Source organism: Columba livia, chromosome 20 (genome assembly GCF_036013475.1).
Source record: "Columba livia isolate bColLiv1 breed racing homer chromosome 20, bColLiv1.pat.W.v2, whole genome shotgun sequence".
Classification (NCBI taxonomy): domain Eukaryota; kingdom Metazoa; phylum Chordata; class Aves; order Columbiformes; family Columbidae; genus Columba; species Columba livia.
Window position 1 is genome coordinate 4,816,274 of NC_088621.1, and position 22,327 is coordinate 4,838,600.

The 22,327-nt window shown below is 57.8% G+C and overlaps 1 protein-coding gene across 1 annotated transcript in view; it reads left to right on the plus strand.

Moving 5' to 3' along the window:
• Positions 1-892: 892 nt before the first annotated feature.
• Positions 893-22,327, plus strand: part of RTN4RL1 (reticulon 4 receptor like 1) — a 31,816-nt gene continuing 10,381 nt past the window's right edge. Inside the window, exon 1 of the mRNA XM_065036999.1 lies at positions 893-1,298. Within this exon, the coding sequence (XP_064893071.1) occupies positions 1,286-1,298 (13 nt within the window). The 5' untranslated portion in view covers positions 893-1,285. The remainder of the gene's footprint in view (positions 1,299-22,327) is intronic.

Genomic DNA, 22,327 nt, shown 5'->3' on the forward strand with positions numbered 1-22,327 from the left:
GTGTCCCCCGCTACCCGTGTCTCGGGGCAGTAGCCAAGTGTCTGCGAGGGGTGGGATAGGCAGAACCCGGGGGTCGCGGGCACTCCCGGGGGCTGCAGGGGACCGGGGAGGCAGCAGAGACCCCTGGGGACAGCGGGGACCCCGGCGAGGCGATGGAGACAGTAGCGCTCCTGGTGGAGCAGTGAGGACGGGGCGGGACGGACCCTCGGGGCGCAGGAGGATCGTCCACGAGCAGCGGGGCCCCGATGGGGTGTCGGGAGTCCGATGGGGTGTGTGGACAGCAGAGACGGGGGGGACAGGAGGGGCTGGGGCGCAGAGAGGACAGCAGAACTCCCGGTGAGGCATCCGTGACCCCGGTGGGAGAACAGGGACCCGGTAGGGCAAGGGGGACGATAAGGGCCAGAGGCTACCGGCAGGGAACCCGGGGGAGGCGTCACGGACGATGCCGGGACGGAGGGGACAGCAGGGACCCCAATCAAGTGGCGGAACCACGGCGGGACACCGGGACACCGCGAGGCGGAGGGCGCAGAGCAGAGGGGACGATGGGGACGGCAGGGACGGTGCTGGACAGACGGGACAGCGGAGACAGCCGGGATCCCGGCACGCGCGAAGGGGCGGCACGGCCCTGGTGGGATACCGGAGCACCGAGCGGGGGACGGAGGGGATGGCGATGGGGCGGAGGTGACACCAGGTCCCGGGAGAGACGACAGAATCCCGGCGGAGCGGCGCTGGGCCATGGCCCCCGTGGGGCGGAGGGGGCTGGGGTGGGGGGGGAACGGGAGCAGCGGCACTTTCACGAACTGTCCACGGGAGGCGGGAGAGGCGGCGGCGGCAGAGGAAGGGGGGGCCCGGTCGGGCTCGCCCAGCCCTGCCCAGCCCTGCCCGCCCCGTCGCTGCCCCGCCCCGCCCTGCCCAGCCCTGCCCGCCGCTGCAGGCAGCGCGGCACCGGCACCGGGCACCCCTTTATAGGCTCGGCCCGAGGGGGTGGGGGGCGGCGGCGGCCCCAGCCCCGAGGGGGCGGCTCCCCCCTAAAAGCCGGCGGCGGGACGCGCGGCGAGCAGAGGCGCGGCCGGCGCTCCCCGGTGCTCCGGGGCCGGCGCTCCCCGGTGCCGCTGCGGCTCGGCCCGCCATGCCCCCGCGGGGGCCGTTCGCCCGGGCCCCGGCTCCGTGTTCCCGGTGCAGCAGCAGCCACCGCTGCCGCCGCCGTTACCGCTCGCCGCCGCCGCGCCCGCGGCTCTAAGCGCCGCCGCCGCCGCCGGGAGACCGCGCCCGCCCCGGCTTCAAGATGCTCCGCCAAGGTGAGCGCCGCACCGGGAGGGCACCGGCTACCGCGGGCACCGGGGCAGCGGGACCGGCCCCGAAGTTTGTCTCCCCGCCGAAGTTGGGGCCGCGCCGCCGGGCGCCCCCCGCCGCCGCCGCGTTACCGGCGCCGCCGCCGCCACCGAGGCTCGAGCACCCCCCGGGATCCCCGGGGAGCGGCACCGGTGGCGCACGGCGGGAGCGCAGCGCGGCGGGGAGGGAGGGGACCGGGAGAAGTGTGGGGGACGCACGGCGGGCGCCGGGTCCCGCAGGACCTGGGACACGGCGGGTCCCGCGGGCACCGGAGGATGGCGGGTCCCGGAGGCAGCGGAGCTGCGGCGGGAGCGGGGGGGCACCGGGGCACGGCGGGTCCCGAGGCCATGGTGAGTCCCTGGAGGATCGGTGTTCGTCTACTGGGGCGAGGGAAAGAGAAACGGGGCTCACCGGAGGACGCGGGGGGTTCGGCGGGGAAGTTGGGGCCAGCCGTCCCGTTCCGCCCCCCCCCCCGAGGAGATCCGCTCCGCTGTGACATCACGCTATTTCCATGGCAACCGCCTGGGACATCATAGGGGTGCTTTTTGACATCACAGTGGGAGTTGAAGCTGAGCCTCCCTGGGCTGTCCGGGGTGGGAGGAGGTGGCAGGACCTCGAGCTCTTCTGTGGCCGGTCCGGTCCTGGGGAGATGCTGGGGACAGTGATGCTGTGTGAAGTGACCCTGGCCAGACCCCCCACTCCTGTCCTACACACCAGGGAGGGGGCAACCACTCAGCCCCAGGCCCAGCCCTCACCACCACCACCACATGCTCCTCTCCGGCGAGGCTCCAGCAGCAGGAGAAGGTGCAAACGCTGCACCTGCGGCCCCCCGTAACCTCCCACATCGGGGCACAGACCCTGTGGCACGGCAGAACCCCCACTGCCACCCCAGGAATGCTTTTTCCCGCTGAAGGGAATGTCACCTTGCGGCTGCGGGGCCTCGTGCTTGGATGCTTCTCTCTCCGGCTCCCACCTCAGCTTTGTTCGGTGTATTAACCCAACCAGGCTGGCAGTCTTGAGAATAAACCTCGAGCCCTTGGAGCAAACCCGGTTCCCAGCCCCGGTGCTGCCAGCTGGAGGAAAAGCATCATCCAGGCTGGGAAACTGGTAGCTCGAGGCGGAGGCAGGCGAAAGAGCTGCTGGCAGGGTTTCATCCTACCAGGGGTAGCCCGTTAAGGTCAAGATCTACAGCTTTCATTTCTGGAGCTAGAAAAACATAATGCAAATTGAGGAGCCTGTGGGCTAATGCAAAACCTATTCTTAAAGTTTTTGTCTTGTTAAGCAAGGAAATAGAGTGCCAAATAGGCTTTGTTAAGTGGCAGTCTAATTAATAATTTAAAATCTTGTAGCTGTCTTTCATTAGAATTTATCTGTACATCAACCACAAAATCAGTCAAACACACTCATTTATAAGTTAATGCCATTCCTGAATAATTCAACAGGCAGTTAGAGGAGGCCTCCATCCCACCGAGAGCCTCTCCCCTCTCTGGCTCGCCATGGCCAGGTGTCCCCAGGCGGGGGGTCCCAGTCCCCAGTATTTGCCCCATGTGGGGTGCGGAGGGGACACCCCATATGGGGGCTTGTGGAGATGGGGAGAGCTGCCACTGAGCTGTGGGGCTGGGGTCAAACCCTTCTGTGGGGCTCAGGAGGTGACTGGTTTTATTGAGGGACACGTCAGCATGAGGCGGTGCTGGTGGGAGGCTGATGGTGGCACTGCCACCACCATCCCCGTCCTGCTTCCAGGAACTAGGGTTGGACTTGGGGCTGGGGGATGTGGAAGGGCTTTGGGGAGCTGTGGATGACGTCCCCAGGGGAAGCAGATCCGTGCGCCTGCTTGCAGGGGGACAGCTTCGTGCAGTGCCGCGTGGGGTAAAGCTGTTTGTGGCAGAATGGGAGGTGGTGTGGCCAGGGCAGCGCTGCGGTGCCTGGGGACATTTTCGGCCTCGTGCACCCTGTGAGCTCCAGCCGCAGAAGCAGCAGGCAGCCCAAGTGGGATTCAAGGTGGATTTAGGGCACTGGAATGTCATCATTGGCATGGCAGTGGGTGAGAGCACAGGGTGCAGCTCCAGCCTGGGTGTTGGTGATGATGGGGCCAGCGCTGCACTGTGCACCTTGCCGAAGGTGGCCGCGGGCAGGAGCGCAACGCTGGCGATGCAGGAGAAGGAGATTTCCAGGTCAAGGATGACACCAAGGTCACAGGCAGCCACATCCTGTCCCCGCCATCACTCAGCCCATCGATGGGGCATCCATCCCCTGTCCCTCCCTGCAGGGCAGCAGCCGGTGGGCAGGGTGCAGGCACAGGCCGGACTGCGGTTCCTGCACTGGGGAGCTGAGAGCCCAGAAACCTTTCTGCTTATAAAAGTTTAATTTCCTAAAGAGCTGAGAGGAAGCCACAGCTCTCTGTGCCCGGTGAAACAAGGGGGTGGCTAAGGAGGGGGTGGTCAGGATGTGGCCCAGGCTGTCCATGTGGTGGTGCTGGGGGGAACGAGGGGGGTTTGGGCAGGCGAGACTTGCCTGGACTTGGAGCCGGAGCCAGGATGCGAAGGAGCCGTCGCTGCTCAGTGATCCGCACTGATGGAGCCTGGCAGGGTCAGAGCTGTGGCCACGCTCGGCTGAATGTTATTCCCACCTTTTGCCGAAAGTGCTGCACCCGATGCCCCGCGGTCCCATCTGGGTGCCCAAAGGCTGTGGGTGACACTCCAGGTGGCCTCGAAGCTCTGCCCTAAAAACACCAGTGAACCTGCCGGGGAGATGTAAAAATATGCATTTTTTCCGGTGTGATTTCACACCCACCTTTCCTGCAGGCGCCTGGAGGTGCTGGAGCCGGCAGCATTGGCCAGAGCCATGGGCAGTGGGTCCCCGTGGTTTGCAGGATGAGGCCACTGGTGGGATGTTAAGGCCATGGGTGGGATGTTGTGGCCCCGGGGCTGGGCAGAGACTCAGGCTGCTGAACACAGCTGCTGGTTTTTGGCAGCAAAAGTCAAAACCTAATTTGGAAGCAAAAACCAGGCAGGGAAGCACAGGATCCTGGAGGGACATGGCTTTGGCCAGGTGTGGCCAGGGCGACCCCCCATCAAGGTGTCGCCAGGGGGTTCCATTGGGGTGTTCCCAGCTCTCGGTGGTGACACCAGACAGCCCTGGAGCAGCACGGAGGCAAATCCTCCCCTTGCAGAGGAGTGACCCTGGACACGGCTGCTTCAGCCCCACATCACTGGGGGAAGCAGCCCGTCCCATGCTGCCCCACATTGGGGCCCCCAGGGGGACACTACCCTCCATCCCTGCCCTGGGGAGCTGCTCCAGCTGCCCCCAAACAGCAGAAAACTTGGGTTTTGTTTTCAAAGTGCAATCCCAGGGCTTAGCTGCATTTCGTATAAACTGGTTATTAACAGCAGATTATGTCTTTAAAAGCACTTTGGTGGAGCAGCAGGCAGCAGCGGGCAGCAGCAGGCAGGCAAGGTGCTGCTGTCCGGGCAATGGTGGCTGTTGTTTGGGTTCCCAGCGGGTTGGGACAGGTGAGGTGCTGCCCTGACCCAGCATCCACTGAAGGAGGCTGGTGATTCAAGAGTGGAGCCAACAAGTGGAGCAGAGCTGTGGGGCAGAGCTGTGGGGCTGGCAGCAAGCGGGGCGCTGGTGGGGGTCAGTGAGGAGGAGCTGGGGTTTCATGTGTCAATGTGGGCAGAGGGTGCAGGGCACTGCTGGGATGCAGAAACATCCTTGTCCTCTCTCGTGAGGGTGCTTCTTCCCCGCTATTTTGGGTGATGCTCCCTGAGCCCAAGGAACGATCCGGCTCGGCCCCAGGTCCCTTCACCAGCAGCACCCCTGGTGCTGTCCCCTCTCCGGATGCTGGCACTACGTCCCAACTCTCAAAGTGAGGAAGAGCCGATCCCTGTGGAACGGTATCACCATGGAAACCCACAGCCCTGCGCCTGCCACCCGGCAATCAAGGGGGACACTTTTAGGAATATTATTTTTACTGATGACAAAGGATGGAGGCTCGGCGCTGATGGGGCTTGGCGCTGATGGAGGAAGCGCCTGCGCCCAGCGCTGGGCATCGCCTCTGGCTGGTCTTTCTCCTGCCCATTTCACTGAGGACAGGGCATGGTTTGGCACACGCCATGTGCCAATCCGGCAGCCATGGTGCTGCCCACGTGGTCGGTGCGGGCAGCAGCAAGCGGCAGATGCAGGATGGGGAGATGCAGGGGGCAATCTTCTTTGTGCAGATTAGGATTGGGGTGTTATTAAGCAGAAAATGCTCCATTTGGTGTAGAAAGCTCCTTTTCTTCTTTAACAGCACATGTGCCCACCGGCTGCTTGCTTCCCGGCGACGCTGGCACGGCGGCTCGGAGCCAGCCCAGCTTTGGCGAGCAGCTTTTTGTGGTACTCCTGCCTGGACTGGTAGTGCTGTGACCACCCCAGTGACGCCCAGCGTCGAAAGCTGGTTGCACTTGGAGCTGCGTCTCTCTCTGGCTTGTGGCTGGCAAGACGGGACAGCAGCAGGTTTTGGCCCTGGAGAAGGGATGGCATGGCAGGCTGGGGGGCTGTGGTGGTCCAGCACGTCCCAGTGGTGCCCGGCCATGGGGAGAATGGGCCACCAAAGGCGGAGGGCTTTGGAAATGCTCCATGTGCACCGCAAGTCCCCGTATCACCATCACACGGGGAGGCTGCGGGTGTTGTTTACCGGGGAGTGGCGGCAGGAGGGAATTTGGCGGCCACGGCTTCTCACGGAGGCAGCCCTGCAAGCGGAGGGGAGGTGCCAGCGGCTCCGCCAGTGCCGAGTGCCGCACTTGGGAACCGCGTCCTTTTTTTTTTTTCCAGCTGTGTTTGCACCAGCCTTTGCACTGGTTTGCTGTGGGAAACCCCGGCCCTGTGGCCACAGGACCCCCATGCTGTCATGTGAGGGGTTTGACCCTTGTCCTCATGCATGGAGAATATCCCAGAGCTTTTTGGCCCAGTGCTGAGATTGGGGTGGCCCGAGTGAGCTCTTGTCCACAGGACCTTCACTCAGCTGGGCATTAGTGAGCATCTGGTCATGGGCATACACTTGCATGGGGCAGAGCCCCTGATCCCCCAGTGTGAAGGCAGAGGGGGGAAAAGGCTGCCAACCCCACCAGGAGCCCTCCCTGCCTCCTATCTGCCTGCAAATTCAGCATCCAATGGGGTGATAGATGCAGCCACCCCCCCGGGTAGCACCCTAGATCCAGGAGAGGGGCCAGGACGATCCCTCCTTGGTAGGGATGTGCCACGGTGTTTGTGCTAACAAGGCCGGTGTATTATAATTTCAATGGAATTTTAAAAACAAAATAGTCCTCAGACAAACGGCTCTGCAGTGCCTCTGCCAGGGCCTAAGATCTGCTGCTATCTATTTTTTAATAATTGAGGGTAATAAATATGTATTTCTTTCTCCTTTCTCTCCGTACTCCGCAGCTTGTCAGCTCCCTGCGTCTCTCCTCTGATCAGACCCCATCCTTGCCGTGTGGAAAGGAAAAAAAAAAAGGAAAAAAAAAGGGGAAAAAAAAAGAGAGGGTAAAAAAAAAAAGATCCTTTAAGCAAAAAGGATTAAAGCCTTGAAAGTAGGTCTGCCCGAGCCACTCAGCTCTTCCTGCTCCCTGCCAGCCGCAGCCAGGGCCAGGGAGGGCTGGGCTGGGGTGAGGAGCATCCCCAGGAGGCTGAATCTGGTCCCATGGGGTGTTTTTGGGTGCAAAACCTGGCAGGGCAGCAGCAAATCCCCCGGGAGCCAGGCTGCAGCCGGGCAGGGCCGCCGGGCAACTTGGCAAACCGCTGTGCAGAGCCAGTTCTGCTCCGGCAGCACATATTCCCCAGCGCTTTATTCCCTCCGGTTTTTGGATGGGGATGTTGGCCTGAAAATGAGTGGGGGGGTTGACAGCAAGGCTGAGTGTGGGACATGCAGTAGGACCCCCTGGCCGCGGGATGCTGGGGCGAAGGAGGCGCTGGTGTGAAGGAGGTGGCTATTTATAGCTTCCCTCAGCTTTTGTTCCTTTTCCAGTAGAGCTCCTCTCAAAATAGAAACAGCGCTGGCTGCGTGGCCACTCCCGGGGCCCAGCCTGGCCATGGGGGACACCTCCCGGCCCGGGGAGGGGGGACAATCCCTACCGCCAGGTGCTGTTGCATTGGGCATCCCCTGGTCCTGCATCCCTTGAGATGGGGCTGACATGGGATGGGGATGGGGAGCTGCCCCGCTGCAGCCCCCCTGTGCTGGTGATGCTGATCCCAACTCCAGGGGCACATGAATGGCTCTGGGGGGAGCAGCTCTGTGGTGGGGGGACAGCACTGGCTGCACACAGGGGGAGTGGGTGCAGCTTTTGGGAGCACCTTGGCAGGGTCAGTCCCCGTTTTGCAGCTCAGTCGTTGCCTCTGCTCTTCCCTCCTGGCATCCGACTGCCCCCCCCCCCCACTCCATCTCTGATCAATATAGCTGGGAAAAAACAAAACAAAACAAAGTAAATATTTAATACGATCCAGGGAGCCACGGCGAGCGCTCCCCCCGTCTGTCTCCTCCGCCAGCCGCTCGCAGCAGCTCCCCGGCCCTAATGAGCCTGAGTGCAGCGAGGATCGATGGCCAAGGCAACCTCTGCAGGGGGGGCAGCTCCACCATGTCCCCCCCACCCCATGCTGCCCTGGAGCTGGGGTTCAGCCCCCCACATCTCCAAGGGCTGCCTGCCCTCCTCCTCCTTCCCCTGCCCTGCTTTTCCTGTCCTGCATCCCCTTTGTCCTCTCAGGCTCCCGGGAGGGATGAGGGCTCTGCTGCTCCAGCGCAGCTGTCGCCGTCCCTTGTTCTGCTGCCACACAGGACACAAGATCTGCCAGGCATCAGCTCCGGGCTGGGGTCAGGATGTGGCATGCAAAAGGCTGGGTCTGATGCGGAAAGCCAGTGTCTGTCCCTGCACTCGGGGAACAGCTCCCTCATGGATGGGGGTGCAGAGCCCAGAGGGAGTTCCCAGACACCCCCAGAGCTGGTGCTGTTTTCCTACCCAGTGCCAAGATGCTGTCCCTGCTCATGGTGTGACCAGACTCACCGCCTCTTGTCCCCACGCTTTGCTCCCCATGGGGGACCTGCGTCCTCTGGTGTCCCCCAAAGACCCAGGGCACTGATGGAGATCCCAGGCTCTGACGCCGTTTGGAAAGCACTGGTGCTGAGGGGTTGGCAAACTCACCCGGGTGATGCCAACATGGGACCTGCCTTCTCCCACTCTGACTCCACGTGTGCTCTGAGTTTGGATGGTCCCTATTGCTCTGACGCCAACACTGACGGAGGGACATTCGTTAACGGAAGCTGCTGAACTACCTGTTGCCCTGACACAGCTGACCTCCACTGGACAAGCCCCCATTGTGTCCTCCAGCCTGTGCCGTGGGTTTAGGAGGGGATTGAGCTGTGCCCTTGGCCAGGCATCCCATCGGGTGGACCCTCGCAGCACCGCATGACCTCATCCTGCAGCCCTGACGATACTCAAGAAGCATTTGGACAACGCCCTCAGACACATGGTGTGAATTTTGGACTGGATGATTCTTGTGGGTCTCTTCCAGCTCAGAACATTCCGTGATTCTGTGTTTTCCCAGCAGGACGCAGAGGTGACACACTGGAGGCAAAACTCCAGAGGAGCATCTGGCTGCGCTTCTTTGCCACCATGAGCGCTTTGCAAATTGTTTTTCTGTGGAAAAGTCAATTGTCCTTGGTGGCACCTGGGATGAACCTGGGGCTGAATGCTGTCCCCAGCATGGGATGAGAGGAATGGCTGCCCTGCCTGATGCTCCTTGTCCAACCCTGCCAGACCTCCAGCACTGCGAAGCCCCGGCCAGGCTGCACCTGGGGACAGCAACTGGATTTACAGCAGGAAAACAACCTGGTGCACCCACCCATGGAGTGGGGAAGCTCCTTCCCTGGCAGCTTGGGGACCATCTCATGTCTGCAAGGTGCTACCGAGCATCTTCCTGCAGCTTGGTGTTCTCCAGACAGAGGGGGGGTGCAGAAGGACTGGGGCAGGCATCCTTGCGGGAAGCACAGCGGTGACAGCGGTGGCAGCCGGGACAGCGGCGCATGTCCTGCGTCACAGGCGCAGGTTTGTGGCAAGGTGCCGAGGAAGTTTTTGCAGCAGCATTAGAAAATGTTGACATGTTTTTTTTGAAACAATTTCAGATCTGATATCTGCGCCAGATTGAGTTTGTAACCAGCTTTATTGTTTAAGCCTGCTGGGATTTCATCAAAGGCGTCTGCTGTTTACCCAGAACCATTTCATTGGAGAAAACAGCAAACAGACCTGCATTTCTATCTGATTTCACTTTTTCCTTTTCCTCCTGAATTTAAGTGCTTGTGAAAACCATGGCTGATAAGGCAGAGCAATGTGGATAAATCCCAAGGACCGGCTTGGCGGAGGCTCCACCAGCTGCTACGAGTTTATTAATAGACCGAAGGCAGTTGTGGGACCGGCTGCCGGGCTGCCTGAGCTGATTTTGGGATCTCCATCCTGGCAGGTTGAGCCAGGTCCTGGCTCCTCAGGATGCTAAAGGATGGGCAGAGGATCCATACAGATCTTTTTGACCGCTTCCAGTGCAACTTCAGATTTAAGTTATGAAGGAGCTGATGTCTGTCCCTCCCCAGGGAGCGACAGTGACCAGGGCGAGTGATGTGCTCCATGACAAGCCAGACCAAAGCCGATGCAGCCACAGGAAGCTGAGAAAGATGAAGGAGAAATCAAACTAAAAAGGGGCCTGGTGTACACTGCATGAATCCTCATTGCACTTTGGTGCCTGGGGGCTGTGGGTGGCCGCCTGCCCGGCTCTGCTTCTGACCTTGGAATTACGCCCGAGTGGAGGGTTGGGGGCTTGAGATGGGGCCCGAGAGGGTTTTACAGGAGCTGACCCTGAGGCTGCAGCCCCTTCCACTGCTGAGCGCTCTGCCCTGGGCGTCCTTCCCACGGCTGCTTTGCGGGTGCTCCTCGTGGTCGCCCATCACCAGCATTGTGTTTGGCATCTTCCCTTGCTTGGAAATGGCTAGGTGGCCATCCTCACCTTCCCCAGCCTTTGGGACAGGGACACGAAGGGCTGGGGTCAGTGAAATGCATGCCACCACCTTTTCCCAGATCTTTTCAGCATCTCCCAGCTGCCTCTGGGGCCGGTGCTCCCTGAGTGGGTTTTGCCAGTGGCACCTCCGAGGGCTTGTCTCTTCCATCGATCACACCTGCATGGTGACAATGTAATTTTTATCTCTGGTTGTTTATTTCTCAGATAGAACTACTTGTAAATTCCGAGAAGAATATATATCCCTGCGCGTGACAGATCCAGCACACGGCGATTAATCTGCCCTCTTAAGACCTGAATGCAAAAAATGTCCCAATGTCACTCCTGGGTAGGGTGTTGAGTCCCAGGGCAGCACTTTGGGGACGTGCAGGGACCGGGTGGCAAAGTGTGCCCTTGTCCAGGCAATGCTCCCCTATTCCTTCTTGTACTCACTATCAGCTCTGCTGGTCCCCGGCTGGTGCTTGCCGCTGCCCTGGCTCTCCAGGCTTGGGCTCTGGCTCCTCTTTTTGGGAAGTTTATGCAAATAAGGCTGCTTTTTTTTCTTTCTTTTTTTTTTTAATTCCTTGCTGCTGCTGCTCTGCTGTGTCCCAGATAGCAGAAGTGCTGAGGACAGGCGTTTGCATCGGGTCCTGCGGCACCCACGTCCGAGCCTGCTGCTCGGCCAAGGGAAGAGGTGAGGGGCTGTTCCAGGGACAAGGGGACAGAGAGCAGCTGGCAGAGGCTGAGGATGGAGGGATGAAGGTCCTTTAGTGGCCGATACTTCCTCACCACACTAGTGAGGATGGGCACCGGTGCCTGGCAGGCACAGAGTGGTCCCCAGCCTAAGCATGGATGTGTCCCCATTGAGGGCCAGGACAGGGACCGGGGTGTCAGTCTGGGCTCTGCAGCCACCTACAGCCCCATTGGCAACATCCCGCGTGCCACAAAGCCGCTTATTTACAACCTCCTACTCGGGAGCATCTGGGAAGCCAAGCGCGTCATTTCCAGAGAGAGCAAAATGCTGCATATTTCAGTGTCTTTTGAATTTTTTAGGTTTCCCTGAACTGTGCTAATGGGTTGGCGGTGGTAGGGGGGAGGCGAGGGCCCAGCCCAGCTCCCGGCCTGCCTTGCTGCTCCGCCGCGCGGCCATGACTGCATTGCTGCTCTTAAAATATTCAGTGCTGTTGGCCACAATTTCACAGCGGGTCAAAGCGCGCCGAGCCAGCAAGAAGGAGGGAAAGTGTGACAACGAGATTAACCCTGGCCCAGCAGGTCCCTCCCGCGCTCGGCAAGCTGAGCACGATGTGCTGCAGCTGTCACGTCCCAGGGGACGGGCAGCGAGGCCAGGGGGGGCCATGGCACCCAAAATGCCACCGGTCACCCCGTCTGGTGCTGTGTCCATGGCGTCACCTTCAAAATACTACGAAGGGACAGTGGGAGCATCTGGGGTCCCACCAGGAAAGCTGAGCATCCCCTGGGCTCCAGCATCTCCCCCAGGCAAGGGATGTTTCCCTCCTTGCTCCGAGCTGCTGCAGAGCCAGAGCCATGTCAGGGACCTGGCATCAACCTGGCCGTGCTGTGGGGTGAAGGGCTGGGGATAGCCCCCAGGTCTCAGGGACGTTGCTGAGAGTCCTCAAGTGTGTCTGCATCCTGACACGTCATGATTCCCAGGCCTTGCACAACCATAAGTTAGCGCTAATGATGGAGCGGCAGATTTACGATGCGAAAGAGCAGCTGCTTGAACCTAGAGAGGATTGCGGATGGGGATTTAATAATCCTGCCGTCAGCCCAGAGTTGGCTCTGTAGTTGCTGGCTTCTCTGCCAGGCTTTTCTAAGAAAACTTCTAGGGCTGGGGGGAACAAAATGAAGCAAAGCAAGTGGTCTGTGCCACCCGCATGAGCGGGGATGGTGAGAGATGTCTGTGGAGCCTGGGGTGGATGGAGGATGCTGCAACAGGCAGAAGGGTCCATGCCAGGCTCAGCCATGTGGTGTCTGGAAACCTCCAGCAACTGTCCCTTGTGTGGGCCATGTGCCCTGGAGCTGGACTACACTGCATGTCCAGCTTGGCCAAGGCTTGGGCTTGAGTCTCCTGCTCATTCCTTGGTGTTGTGGTTGCGTGCTTTAACTTCAGAGCTCACCGCAAAGCCTTGCGTGCAAGCGGGTGTTGTTTGCAGGAGGTGCTGCAGCAGGTTGATGCTCTCCTAGGGTTTTAATGACGTTATGGCTGAATTAATTGGGGTGTCCTCAGGGGTCAGCCCCCAGCATCCCACTGGCCTCTGGGAACAAGAGGCGGCTGTTGGGTTGTGAGCTCTGGCAAAGAGCTGCTGGTGTGGGTACCTGTTGAGTGACCTGCTCAGCCCCAAAATTTCACTTCCCAAGCATGCACAGCAGTGTTGGCATCTCTGCTGTAGTTGGAGGACGGGCCGGTGGTGCCCCCCCCAAGCCACCCCTGGGGGTGCCCCCCCACACCCCACAGCAGCGATGAGCCGGGCTCTTCTTCCTAATTCTGCTTGATCCCTGCTAATGTACCAGCAGATGTTCTCATTATCCATTTAAACATATAATCCTCCCCCCAATCCTGCTAAGCTCTTGGCCTGCCCGATACCTTGTGGCACTGCGTTCCACAGGTTAATTACGCATTTTTAATTAATCACCGAGCATAGAGTGACCCATGAATAAGGGATGCAAAGCTCCAGCAGTTGGGAATGGCCAGCAAACCATCCCCAGGTAGCGCCAGGCCGATGTTTGGTTCTCCCTGAATAACAAACCCGTCTCTAAAAATTCCTGGTTTGTGGATCTGACATGACCGGAGGATGGGATGGAGCTGTACCCGGCACAGATGGGACCCCACGTCCCCCACCAAAGGGGAAGGGACCGTGTTCCCACCAGAGCTGTCTGAGTCCCACCTGGGAGCAACGGAGCAAGTGCAAGGGGGAGGAGAAGTGAGGCAGGGAGGGAAGAAAAAATCACATGTTGTTTTTAAAAGGCGTTTTTGAGTGAATGCTGAATAGGGTTTGGGAAAATTGCCTTAAAGGCCTGTTCTCTGCAGGGACGGAGCTTTTCATGGAGCACGAGTATTTTGAAACTTAATTGCACATTTGCACGGGCTAGTGTTTTTATTTCTCTCAGGTCTCCGAGGTGGTCTTTGAAGATTGCTGTCTCTCTGTAATGGTTTTCTTTATCTCAAACAAATTCCACACACCTGCGAGGTGGAGCTGCTTGAAAGAAATGATGTCGAAATTGGCTCTCAATTTAATAAATCTGCAAATGGAGCTGGGATGCAGAGAGGCGAGGTGGTTGGTGGGGCTGGCTCTGCCTCCTCCCCTCTTCCTACCTCTCCTCTCCCTTCCTCTCGCAATCAGCTCGTTTCAGCCGCTCTGTGGGCTGGGGCGAGATAGAGCTGAGGGATGGGGGTCCAGATGCTGCCTCTGCCCCCTGCAAGCACTGATGGGGTCTCTGGCTGAATGCCTGGTGGCGCAGACCCCTCTAACAGCCGCCTGGCCACACATTGACCCTCACAAGAAAGTCCTTGAGGTGCTGGAGTGAGTTCAGAGAAGGGAACGGAGCTGGGGAAGGGGCTGGAGCACAAGTGTGATGGGAGCGGCTGAGGGACCTGGGGGGTTCAACCTGGAGAAAAGGAGCTGAGGGGAGACCTTCTGATCTCTGAACTGCCTGAAAGGATCTTGGAGCCAGGAGGAGTCAGGCTCTACTCCCAAGGAACAAGCTCCAGGATGAGAGGAAACGGCCTCAAATTGTGCCTAGGGAGGTTTAGATTGGATATTGGGAGCAGTTTCTTCCCAGAAAGGGTTGTCGGGTGTTGGAACAGGCTGTCCAGGGCAGTGGTGGAGTCACCATCCCTGGAGGGTTGAACAGACATGGAGATGAGGTTCTCAGGGACAGGGGCTAGTGCCAGTGTTAGGTTAATGATTGGACTCTATGATCTTGAGGGTCTCTTCCAACTGCAATGATTCTGTGATTCTGTGACACAAACCTGTCCGTGTGTCTGAAACTGGTGGCAAAAGCTGCCATCGAGTGAGTGTTCAGAGCCCTGCCATGCACTGTGAGTGTGCCGTTCTGCTCGACTATGCTGGCCAGAGACGATGCTACAAGCTGAATGCCAACTATCCCAAAAACTCTCCAATGCCGTTTTGTTTCCTGGCCTCAGGTTTGGGGTTTGGAGCTGCAGTTTTCTCCGGCAGCTCCTCTTGCAGCCATCACCGTGTGCCAGTGGCCATTTCTCCTGCTCTGATAACCCATGCTGTGGCTCCCCAAGTGATGTTTAGCAGGTTTTCCATTTTGGAAGCAGGGCCAAGCACTGGAGAAACACCAGCAGCACCATTCAGTGGTGGCTGTGCCACTGCACAGGCAGAAATAAAACCCCTGGGTGGCTGGGACAGTGTGTGCTGGGCAGCCTGGCTGTCAGGTGGAGAGGAATGGGCATCCACGGGAGGACACAGACAGGTTAATGGCAGCTGTGGATGCTGCACAATTGGATTTTGCCTCCATGTTTCTTAAGGAATCGGTATAGCTCCCTTGCTCAGAAATCCGCTGGTCCCACTCCTCTCCCTGGGAGCCTTGGTGGCAGCAGGGTGACCTGTCACCCATGGAAAGCACCCAAAAGGCTGCTCAAAACGCACCTTGACGGGCTCCCCAGTGGTGAGGTTACACACAGAGGCCACGCCAGCGCCTGCACAAACCCGGCTGCTCACACTCGTTCGGCTTCAGGTGAACAAGACACTCGGCGCTTTTATTGCCTTGCTGGATTTTGTTCCACTCGGTTATTCAGCACAATTGAATTTGCTGCCGCAGAGGCAGCAGCCGGCCCAGCCAGAGCTCCTGCGCCACCCTCGCCGCTCCGGTGGGACCGTGACCTTGTCTCGGTGGCTCATGTAGCCCCCGGCTGGGTAATTCAGCGCTGGTGCGGGCGCCAGGCATTTGCTTTCCTCCTGCTGAGCATCCTGGCGTGGTCTGACTCCCTTACCTGAACCAAATCCTCACTCTGCTCCACTTTTAATCATTGACCTTGTAAATGCTTTCAGGGAAAGCATCCACCTTCCCAGCTCCCTCCTCTCTCTCTCTCTCACCCGATTGCGTCCCTCTGTCCTCATCTCCCTGCATAGCTGTCGAAGTGCCGATGCCCCACACATCACCGCGGTACCTGAACCCCTGGGCAGCGCAGAAACGTGTGTCCCCATGATGCAAACCCTCCCCAAGTTTTAGTCACCCTCACAGTTCACAGTGTTAGTTGGGAAATGACACTTCATGTTTCCCCTTCCCTGCTTCTCAGACTTATGTAAAAAACACCTCTGGCTCTCCTGAAACACTCGATTCTTGGCCTGTTTTCTCTTCATGCAGGAAGCTGTGGGGTTGGGAGTGTCCGGGGGGCAGAGCCGTCCGGGAAGGCTGCCGAAGCCTCAGTCTCTCCATATCGACAGCGACGGCTCTTCTCCCGCAGCTCCTGTGCCATCGCCTCTGTCCCTTGATTGAATTAGGGGGCTGTAACCCGCCTCCCTCCTGGCCGCGGTCTCCGCTGCGCCGGGCTCAGATGGTGAACTTGAGAGCCATAATTTAATAAGTCTCAGGCAGACAGCACGCTCAGATCGCCGTCGGGATCTTTCACCTCCTCCCCGCCCAGCCATGTGCTGATTTACGTTCCCAGGCGACAGCTGGGATCTCGCCCGGGATTTTTGGTCCGCTGGGATATGTTGCTCTTTTCCCAAAGTGGGGTGAGCTGGGAACAGGAGCAGGACCGTATGTGCTGTGTTTTATGTGGTGTTCGCCCACACGACCATTCATTAGGTTGGCCCTTCGTTTGTTGGAGCGGGGAGCAGAAGGACCCCATGTCCTTATGGCAGTGGCTGCTCTCGAGCTTCGCAGGCACAATGAGTTAAAAGTTGCAATTAGCAAAGTGCTGACGGTGGGAAGGTGGGGCGGGAAGTGAGTGGCGCTAAATGAAACCTGAAAGGTTATTCCAATAAAGGGCAGTGTGGTTTGCAGCTGCGCTCGCTTTCCTGGGAGTGGGAGGACGAGGGCGGCAAGTCTGCCAGGAGCCTGCAGGACGGGATCCAGGGAAGGGCAAGAGGTGCTGGATGGGATGGGGGATGTTGCTCAAGGATGCTCTGGTGCCGACATCACTTGCAGCACATGGGGGCTGTTCTGTGCCCTTGCCGGGAGAGCGACAGCACAAGAAAATTTGGTGGGGGTTTCTTTTAAGTGCCCCCGAAGGAAGCCTCTTGGAGGCTGGCAAGAGCTTGGCGCTTACAGGAATGAAAAATGTCAGGGGAATTAAAGTGGGAAGGAGACAGGCCGCTGTACCCCAAGGATGCTCGCACCAGCACCAAGCTGGGAGCACGGTGGGGTGGGTGCTGCCCACCCAGTGGCCCCGCTGGCTTCTCTGCTGAATCCTGGCATGGGGGCAGAGCCCAGTGCCATCTGATTTTGCGTGGGGAGGGTTTTGGGGATCGGCATGAGCCACAATGCTTTTGGCTGGGAATCCTTGTAGCGTGAGAGTCGCTGTCAGCCACAGTGGGGGCTGCAGGGGGAGCGGGGCTGTGCAGGGTGGGGGTTCCCAGGAATCTCTTCTCTTCCAGCCGAGCAGGCAGGAGCGCAGGCAGGCACAGGCAGCCAGCGGTGGCCTCTCCCTGCCAGACGTTGCTGTTCCAGCTCTCTGCTGGTGCGACACCACGGTGCTATTATTAGACTCTGCTGGGTCTCTGTGGGGAGCTGTGAACTCCCCGGTGCCTCCAGTAGGTCATCAGATACTGGGCAGAGTGGAATCTGCTGGCACTGGTAGCGACAAGAAGCCCCAGCGAGCTCAGAGGGGGTTTGAGTGGCAGCGAGAGGTGGCAGAGACCCCCTGTACATCACAGCCTGGGCTGCAACCGAAGCAGCAAAAGGCAATTAGTTGTTTAATGAGAAATTTGTCTGATGAGGAGGGGACTGGACCCCTGGGAACGCCGGCGGCAAGGAGGGCAGAGCTGCCCCAGCAGAGATGTGGGATGTGGGGCTCTATGTGAAGTCACACTTAAAAACCACATCTGAACTTCACAGCATCAGTGTCAAATGGAAAAATGATGCCCCATCACCACCAGCATCGGTGGGAGGCATGGGTGGAGCGCGGCAGGGCCACAGCACCCCGGGACACCCCATCCTGTGCTGGAGGAGGGCTGGGGCTGGGGACATGTGGCATCTCCCCGCTCCCGCCCTCTCCCCCAGCCTGGTTTCCAAGCAGGAGTGTTTAAATGCCTTTTATGTTGTGACTCAAATGATGAAAGGCCCGAAAATGGGACTAACAAAGACGAGTTGTACTTCAGAATGAAAAAACCCATGAAAGCAGCAGATGCTGTCATAGGAATAAATTGTATCAACAGCGATCAGATGGGAAGTGAAAAGTCAGAACGGACTTATTCCCTCTTTCCTGTTTCCAGCAAAAATGTCTGGGTCCATGAATTTAGCCAGAATCAGGTAGGATGAAAGGCTTTGTCTGACAAGGCATTTCAAAGCATCTGGGAGCCTCCAGAGAAAATGTGGCCACTTGGACAGGGAAATGGAGCCCCTCAGTTTTAATGAGCATTTCAGTTGCCTTCCTTTATCGTTCTGCCAAGATCTTCCTTTTTCTCTTTTCCTCCTAAAAAAATCCCAACAACAAAACCTATTTCTGCTGTTTGCGATTTGTTTTAACTTTGCAAAACATGCATTTAAGCAACACGACGTGAGGAGGCCGTGGATAAAACATCCCCATTGCTCCATACAGCCAGGCCTGTTGCTTCTCGCCATAAATATCTCCCCGCCGCAGCCAGTCTGGCCATTTCGGCTGCTGCGGAGTCGGGACCACATGCCTGTGGCTGAGACCCTGATACCAGCACCCTGGCACTGGGACCCTCGCACCAACGTGGCTGCAGCCCCTGACAGCACTGGGAAGGGCAGCAGGGCCGGGGGGAGAGCATCTGACCCCCCACATCCCCCCAGTGCCTTTGGCAGGAGCTGAGCCATCCATCATCCATCAGAGATGCTCCTTTGGGGACGGGTTGTGTATTTTAGGAACAGCCTGGCTGAGCATCAGTGAGCAGCGCTACGTTCCCACAGGCTGTGTCCAGTTCCCACAGACCAGTTCGCACGGCCTGCCCAGTCCCAGAAGGATACTGGCAAACTGGGAGGGGGAGGAAAGGATACTTGTTCACCACACAGGGAGCAGGATTGCTTTTGAAGGCAGCACCCAAAGCAAAACCTTTCTGTGCTCTGTGAGCCAGTGGGAAGGAACCCTGTGGCCATCCTGCAGTCCCTGGCTTCTGCTGACTCAGCATCTCCAAAAAATGCGTGTCAATGCCCCCGTGCATCCCCCAGCCCTTCCCCAGTACAGCCAGGTCGGATGCTTTCACTGCTCGGCTGTTCCCTGCTTCTCTTAATCTCACAGCGTTTCTCTGCAGCAGTTTCTATTCCTACTGGAAATTTTGAGGCTGTGAGGTCCAGCCTGTGCATCCCAGCACTGAACGGGAGCTCTGCCAGTCACGGGGAAAGCAGGGACATTGGCTTGGAGTTTGTAATTGGCTCCTAAAGCGGTAGGAAATGGCTGGAACCAGCAGAGAGGCAGAACTGGTCTCCTTCTAACCCCCCTCCACATTTAGGGGTGTTTTGGCTGCTCAGACAGCACCTCCCTGCCCATACACTGCTCTTCAGCCCTGCTGCGTGGTTGCAGGTCACGGCCACTGTGAGCATCACCTCAATTCCCACACCCCCCTCTTCGATCCTGAGTATTTTTCCTGGAGCTCTAGTCACAAAACCCATCATCATCATTCCCCATCAGTTAAACGACCTAAATAATAGACCTGGTTTGGGACCGGGGGCCACATCCCCTTCCCTGCCCCCCAGCCCACCCCAGGTGCAGAGCAGGTACCACTGCCTAGCATGTTTCAGCATCTCCCATTCCCTTCCCAGCCCCCGCAGCGATTTACCATCACAGCCCATCTCCCCTTTCTGCTGTGACTGGATTGCATGCAGGCTACAATTAATAGAAATTAGACTGTCGAGACCTTGCAGCCCCCATCCCGTAATTACTTGGCCTTGCTGCGTTCAAAGTGCAGAGATCGGCAGCGAGCTCGCAAGCCACCGGTGATGGCAACGCATCCTGTTAACAAGATATTTTTATTAAGCTTTTAATGCAGGCACTTTTGTGGTGCTGGGGCATGTGCAGCATCTCCATGAAGTCTGCTCCCGGGGGGGCTTGCACGGGGGGATATTTTGGGATGAAATGCTGGCTTTAGGGCTAGACAAAGCAGGATATTAGCAAAGTGTCGTGCCCCAACCACATTCATTGCTTGCACATTAATTCCCAGCTCCCCACCTCTCCAGCCGTCCAGCTGTACAGATTCAGGGGCTTGGCAAAGTCCCTCCATCCTAGAGCTCTCCCACATCCCCCTGCGCCCTGAGAGCCATGTGGGAGCGTAACGATGCCCGACATCTAACTGGGGACGTGGCATCTCCCCAACGGCTCATTAAACCTCCTAACAAACCCTGTGCGAGGCGTGGGGCGGGTGATGGAGCGCAGCTCTTCACACCGCTCAGCTTTTATCGCTGTGCTTTTCTCGAGCTGGTAAAAAGTTCAGTGCAAAGCACAGGAGAGGTCTCTGAAAGGCAGCCGCACTCCTGACCCAGCGTGCTCACACTCGTCTCCACCAGGATCAGGGGTTTTGCTGGTGTCTGTGATGCTCGCTTGGCTGCTGACCCGTGGGGATGTTCACTTGGAGGGCTTGTAGCATCGTGCATCTGCCCTGAGAGGAGACTGAGGGCCTGGGGAAAGGTGCTGCTGCTCATTTCGGGTGCAGGAGAAAGATGCAAGGCTGTGGGCTGGGCTCCAGCTGGTGCTATCACTTTTTTGGGTTTTTTTTTTTGTTTTGTTTTTTTAATGGGAAGAAAATGTGACAGAGCTGGTGGCTTTGATGCCTGCCCGTCAGTCTCCTTCCCCCCTGCTGCAGGCAGAACGATGTGCCTGAATGGGGAAGAAGATACATGACAGGCTCCAATTTGCCCTCTTCTCCACCAAACACAAGGACATCCAGTCACTCTGAAATGCAGAAAGACTGAAAGGGGATGAAAGGGAGCCCGCACGGCACAGTATGTAATTGGCTTGTGGATCTCAGTGGCACAGGACACCGCTGGGGTCGGGACCTCAGCGGGATTACACGTTCGTAGAGCTGATGCTCTCCCTATTAGCTATGCCAGCACAAAAACACCGCAGAAGGGCCCTTTGCCTTCCTGTTTAAGGCCACCATTCCTTCCCTGCTCCATCCAGTTGAAGGTCCATCCAGTGCATCCCTGATTTTCTGATGAGAAATCCCAGTTTTTGCATCTCCTGTGGACGTGGGCTGGATGGCAGGGCAGCCAAGTGTGCACTGGGAGCCCAGGCAGCTGTCACTTTGCTCTTCCATCTCACTTTTGCTCTCTTCTGGCTGTATTTCTGATCCTAAAGAAACTCTGTAGGTCTGAGCCAGCCGCTGGCAGGGAATTGAGTTGGTGAATCTGCTTTCCCTACACATGAGCTTGTTCAGCATTTGATACCAATCTGGCTGGTGCTCATCTTGGGTGCGTTTTGTCATTTCATCTGCAATTGTTTTGCTGTAAAGCACCTCGCTTGCTGGGCTGTTTTACAAAGGACATCGTCCTTATTACTGCTGTGAATGAACTACTTTGCATTTCTGTGAATGGGAAGAAAAAATTTGTCACCTCAGGACAAAAAGGGAGTGGAAGTATCTGATGATCCCCTGAGATGCCTCAGACAATCCACTAAGCTCAAGTCATCCTCCTGTATTTCTCTCTCCTCGGGGGAAATTGGAATTATTAGTCTCTTCTCAAGGACCTCAAGATGACTCTGTCCTTCACCAATTCCTGTCCTGGCTTTGCAGGCGTGTTCCACCACCATGTCCTGGGGACCAGCAGAGGATGCCCAGTGCCTGCTGGGGGTCAGGACAGCAGTGCCAAGAGCTGGTGAAGCCCCTGGCCGTGCCTGAAATCCTGTGATATCCCTGCACGCCATGCTCAGGGTGTCCTGGGCCACACTGTCCTCTCCTGGAGGAGTAGGAGCATCCTGGTGCCCATCGACACCTCCAGCCATGGCAGGACCCAAGGATTCAACTCATCCGTGTGTAAAGAGAGATGTGCCATTTCTCTCTGGCATTGTCTCTCCTCTGGGAAGGGCCCAGTGGCTTTTGAGATGCTGGTCCATCATGTGTGATGGGATGAGACACAGGGGCACAATAAACCCGCCAGCAGCAGGGAAAGGAAAGCCAAGAAAAGAAGATGAGTTCTTCTCCCTGGTATCCAGGGACAGGACATGTGGAATGGTTCAAAGCAGTGCAAGGGGAGGTTTAAACTGGACATTAGGAAGCAATTTTTTACTGAGAGTGTGGTCAAACACTGGAACAGGCTTCCTAGATGCCCTAAACTTGTCCTTCTTTAAGAGGCATTTGGGCAAAATGCCCTAAATAACATGATTTAACTTTTGGTCAGCCCTGAAGTGGTCTGGCAGCTCGACCAGATGATCGTTGTAGGTCCCCTCCAACTGAAACTTCTATCAGCCCAGGCTCTGATTTAAATAACCTTCTCCCAGATGCTGGGTACCAGGTTTGTGCCCCGTGCCTGCAGCTGTAGGTCTGGCAGCATCCACCTGCAGCTGCACTCCCAGGGCATCGGGGCCAGGGAAAGGGTTCTGCAAACCAGGGTTAAACAGAGCAGATCACACAGGGAAAACACACTCCACACTCTGTTTCTGCATATGTTAGTCCTGAAACAAACATTTACATTAAACAAGTTTCTATAGCTGTGTTTCCAATTCCACAGCCACTTCCACTGTTGCCCTCCTTTCTTTTATCCCCCTCTTTCTGTTAGCTGGAGCAGCGGGATGAGGAGATGCAGACACAGAGAGGAGTGCTAATTAAACAGGGAGTTCCACATAAGGGTACAAATCCTCTGGACCAGCACAAACCCTGCC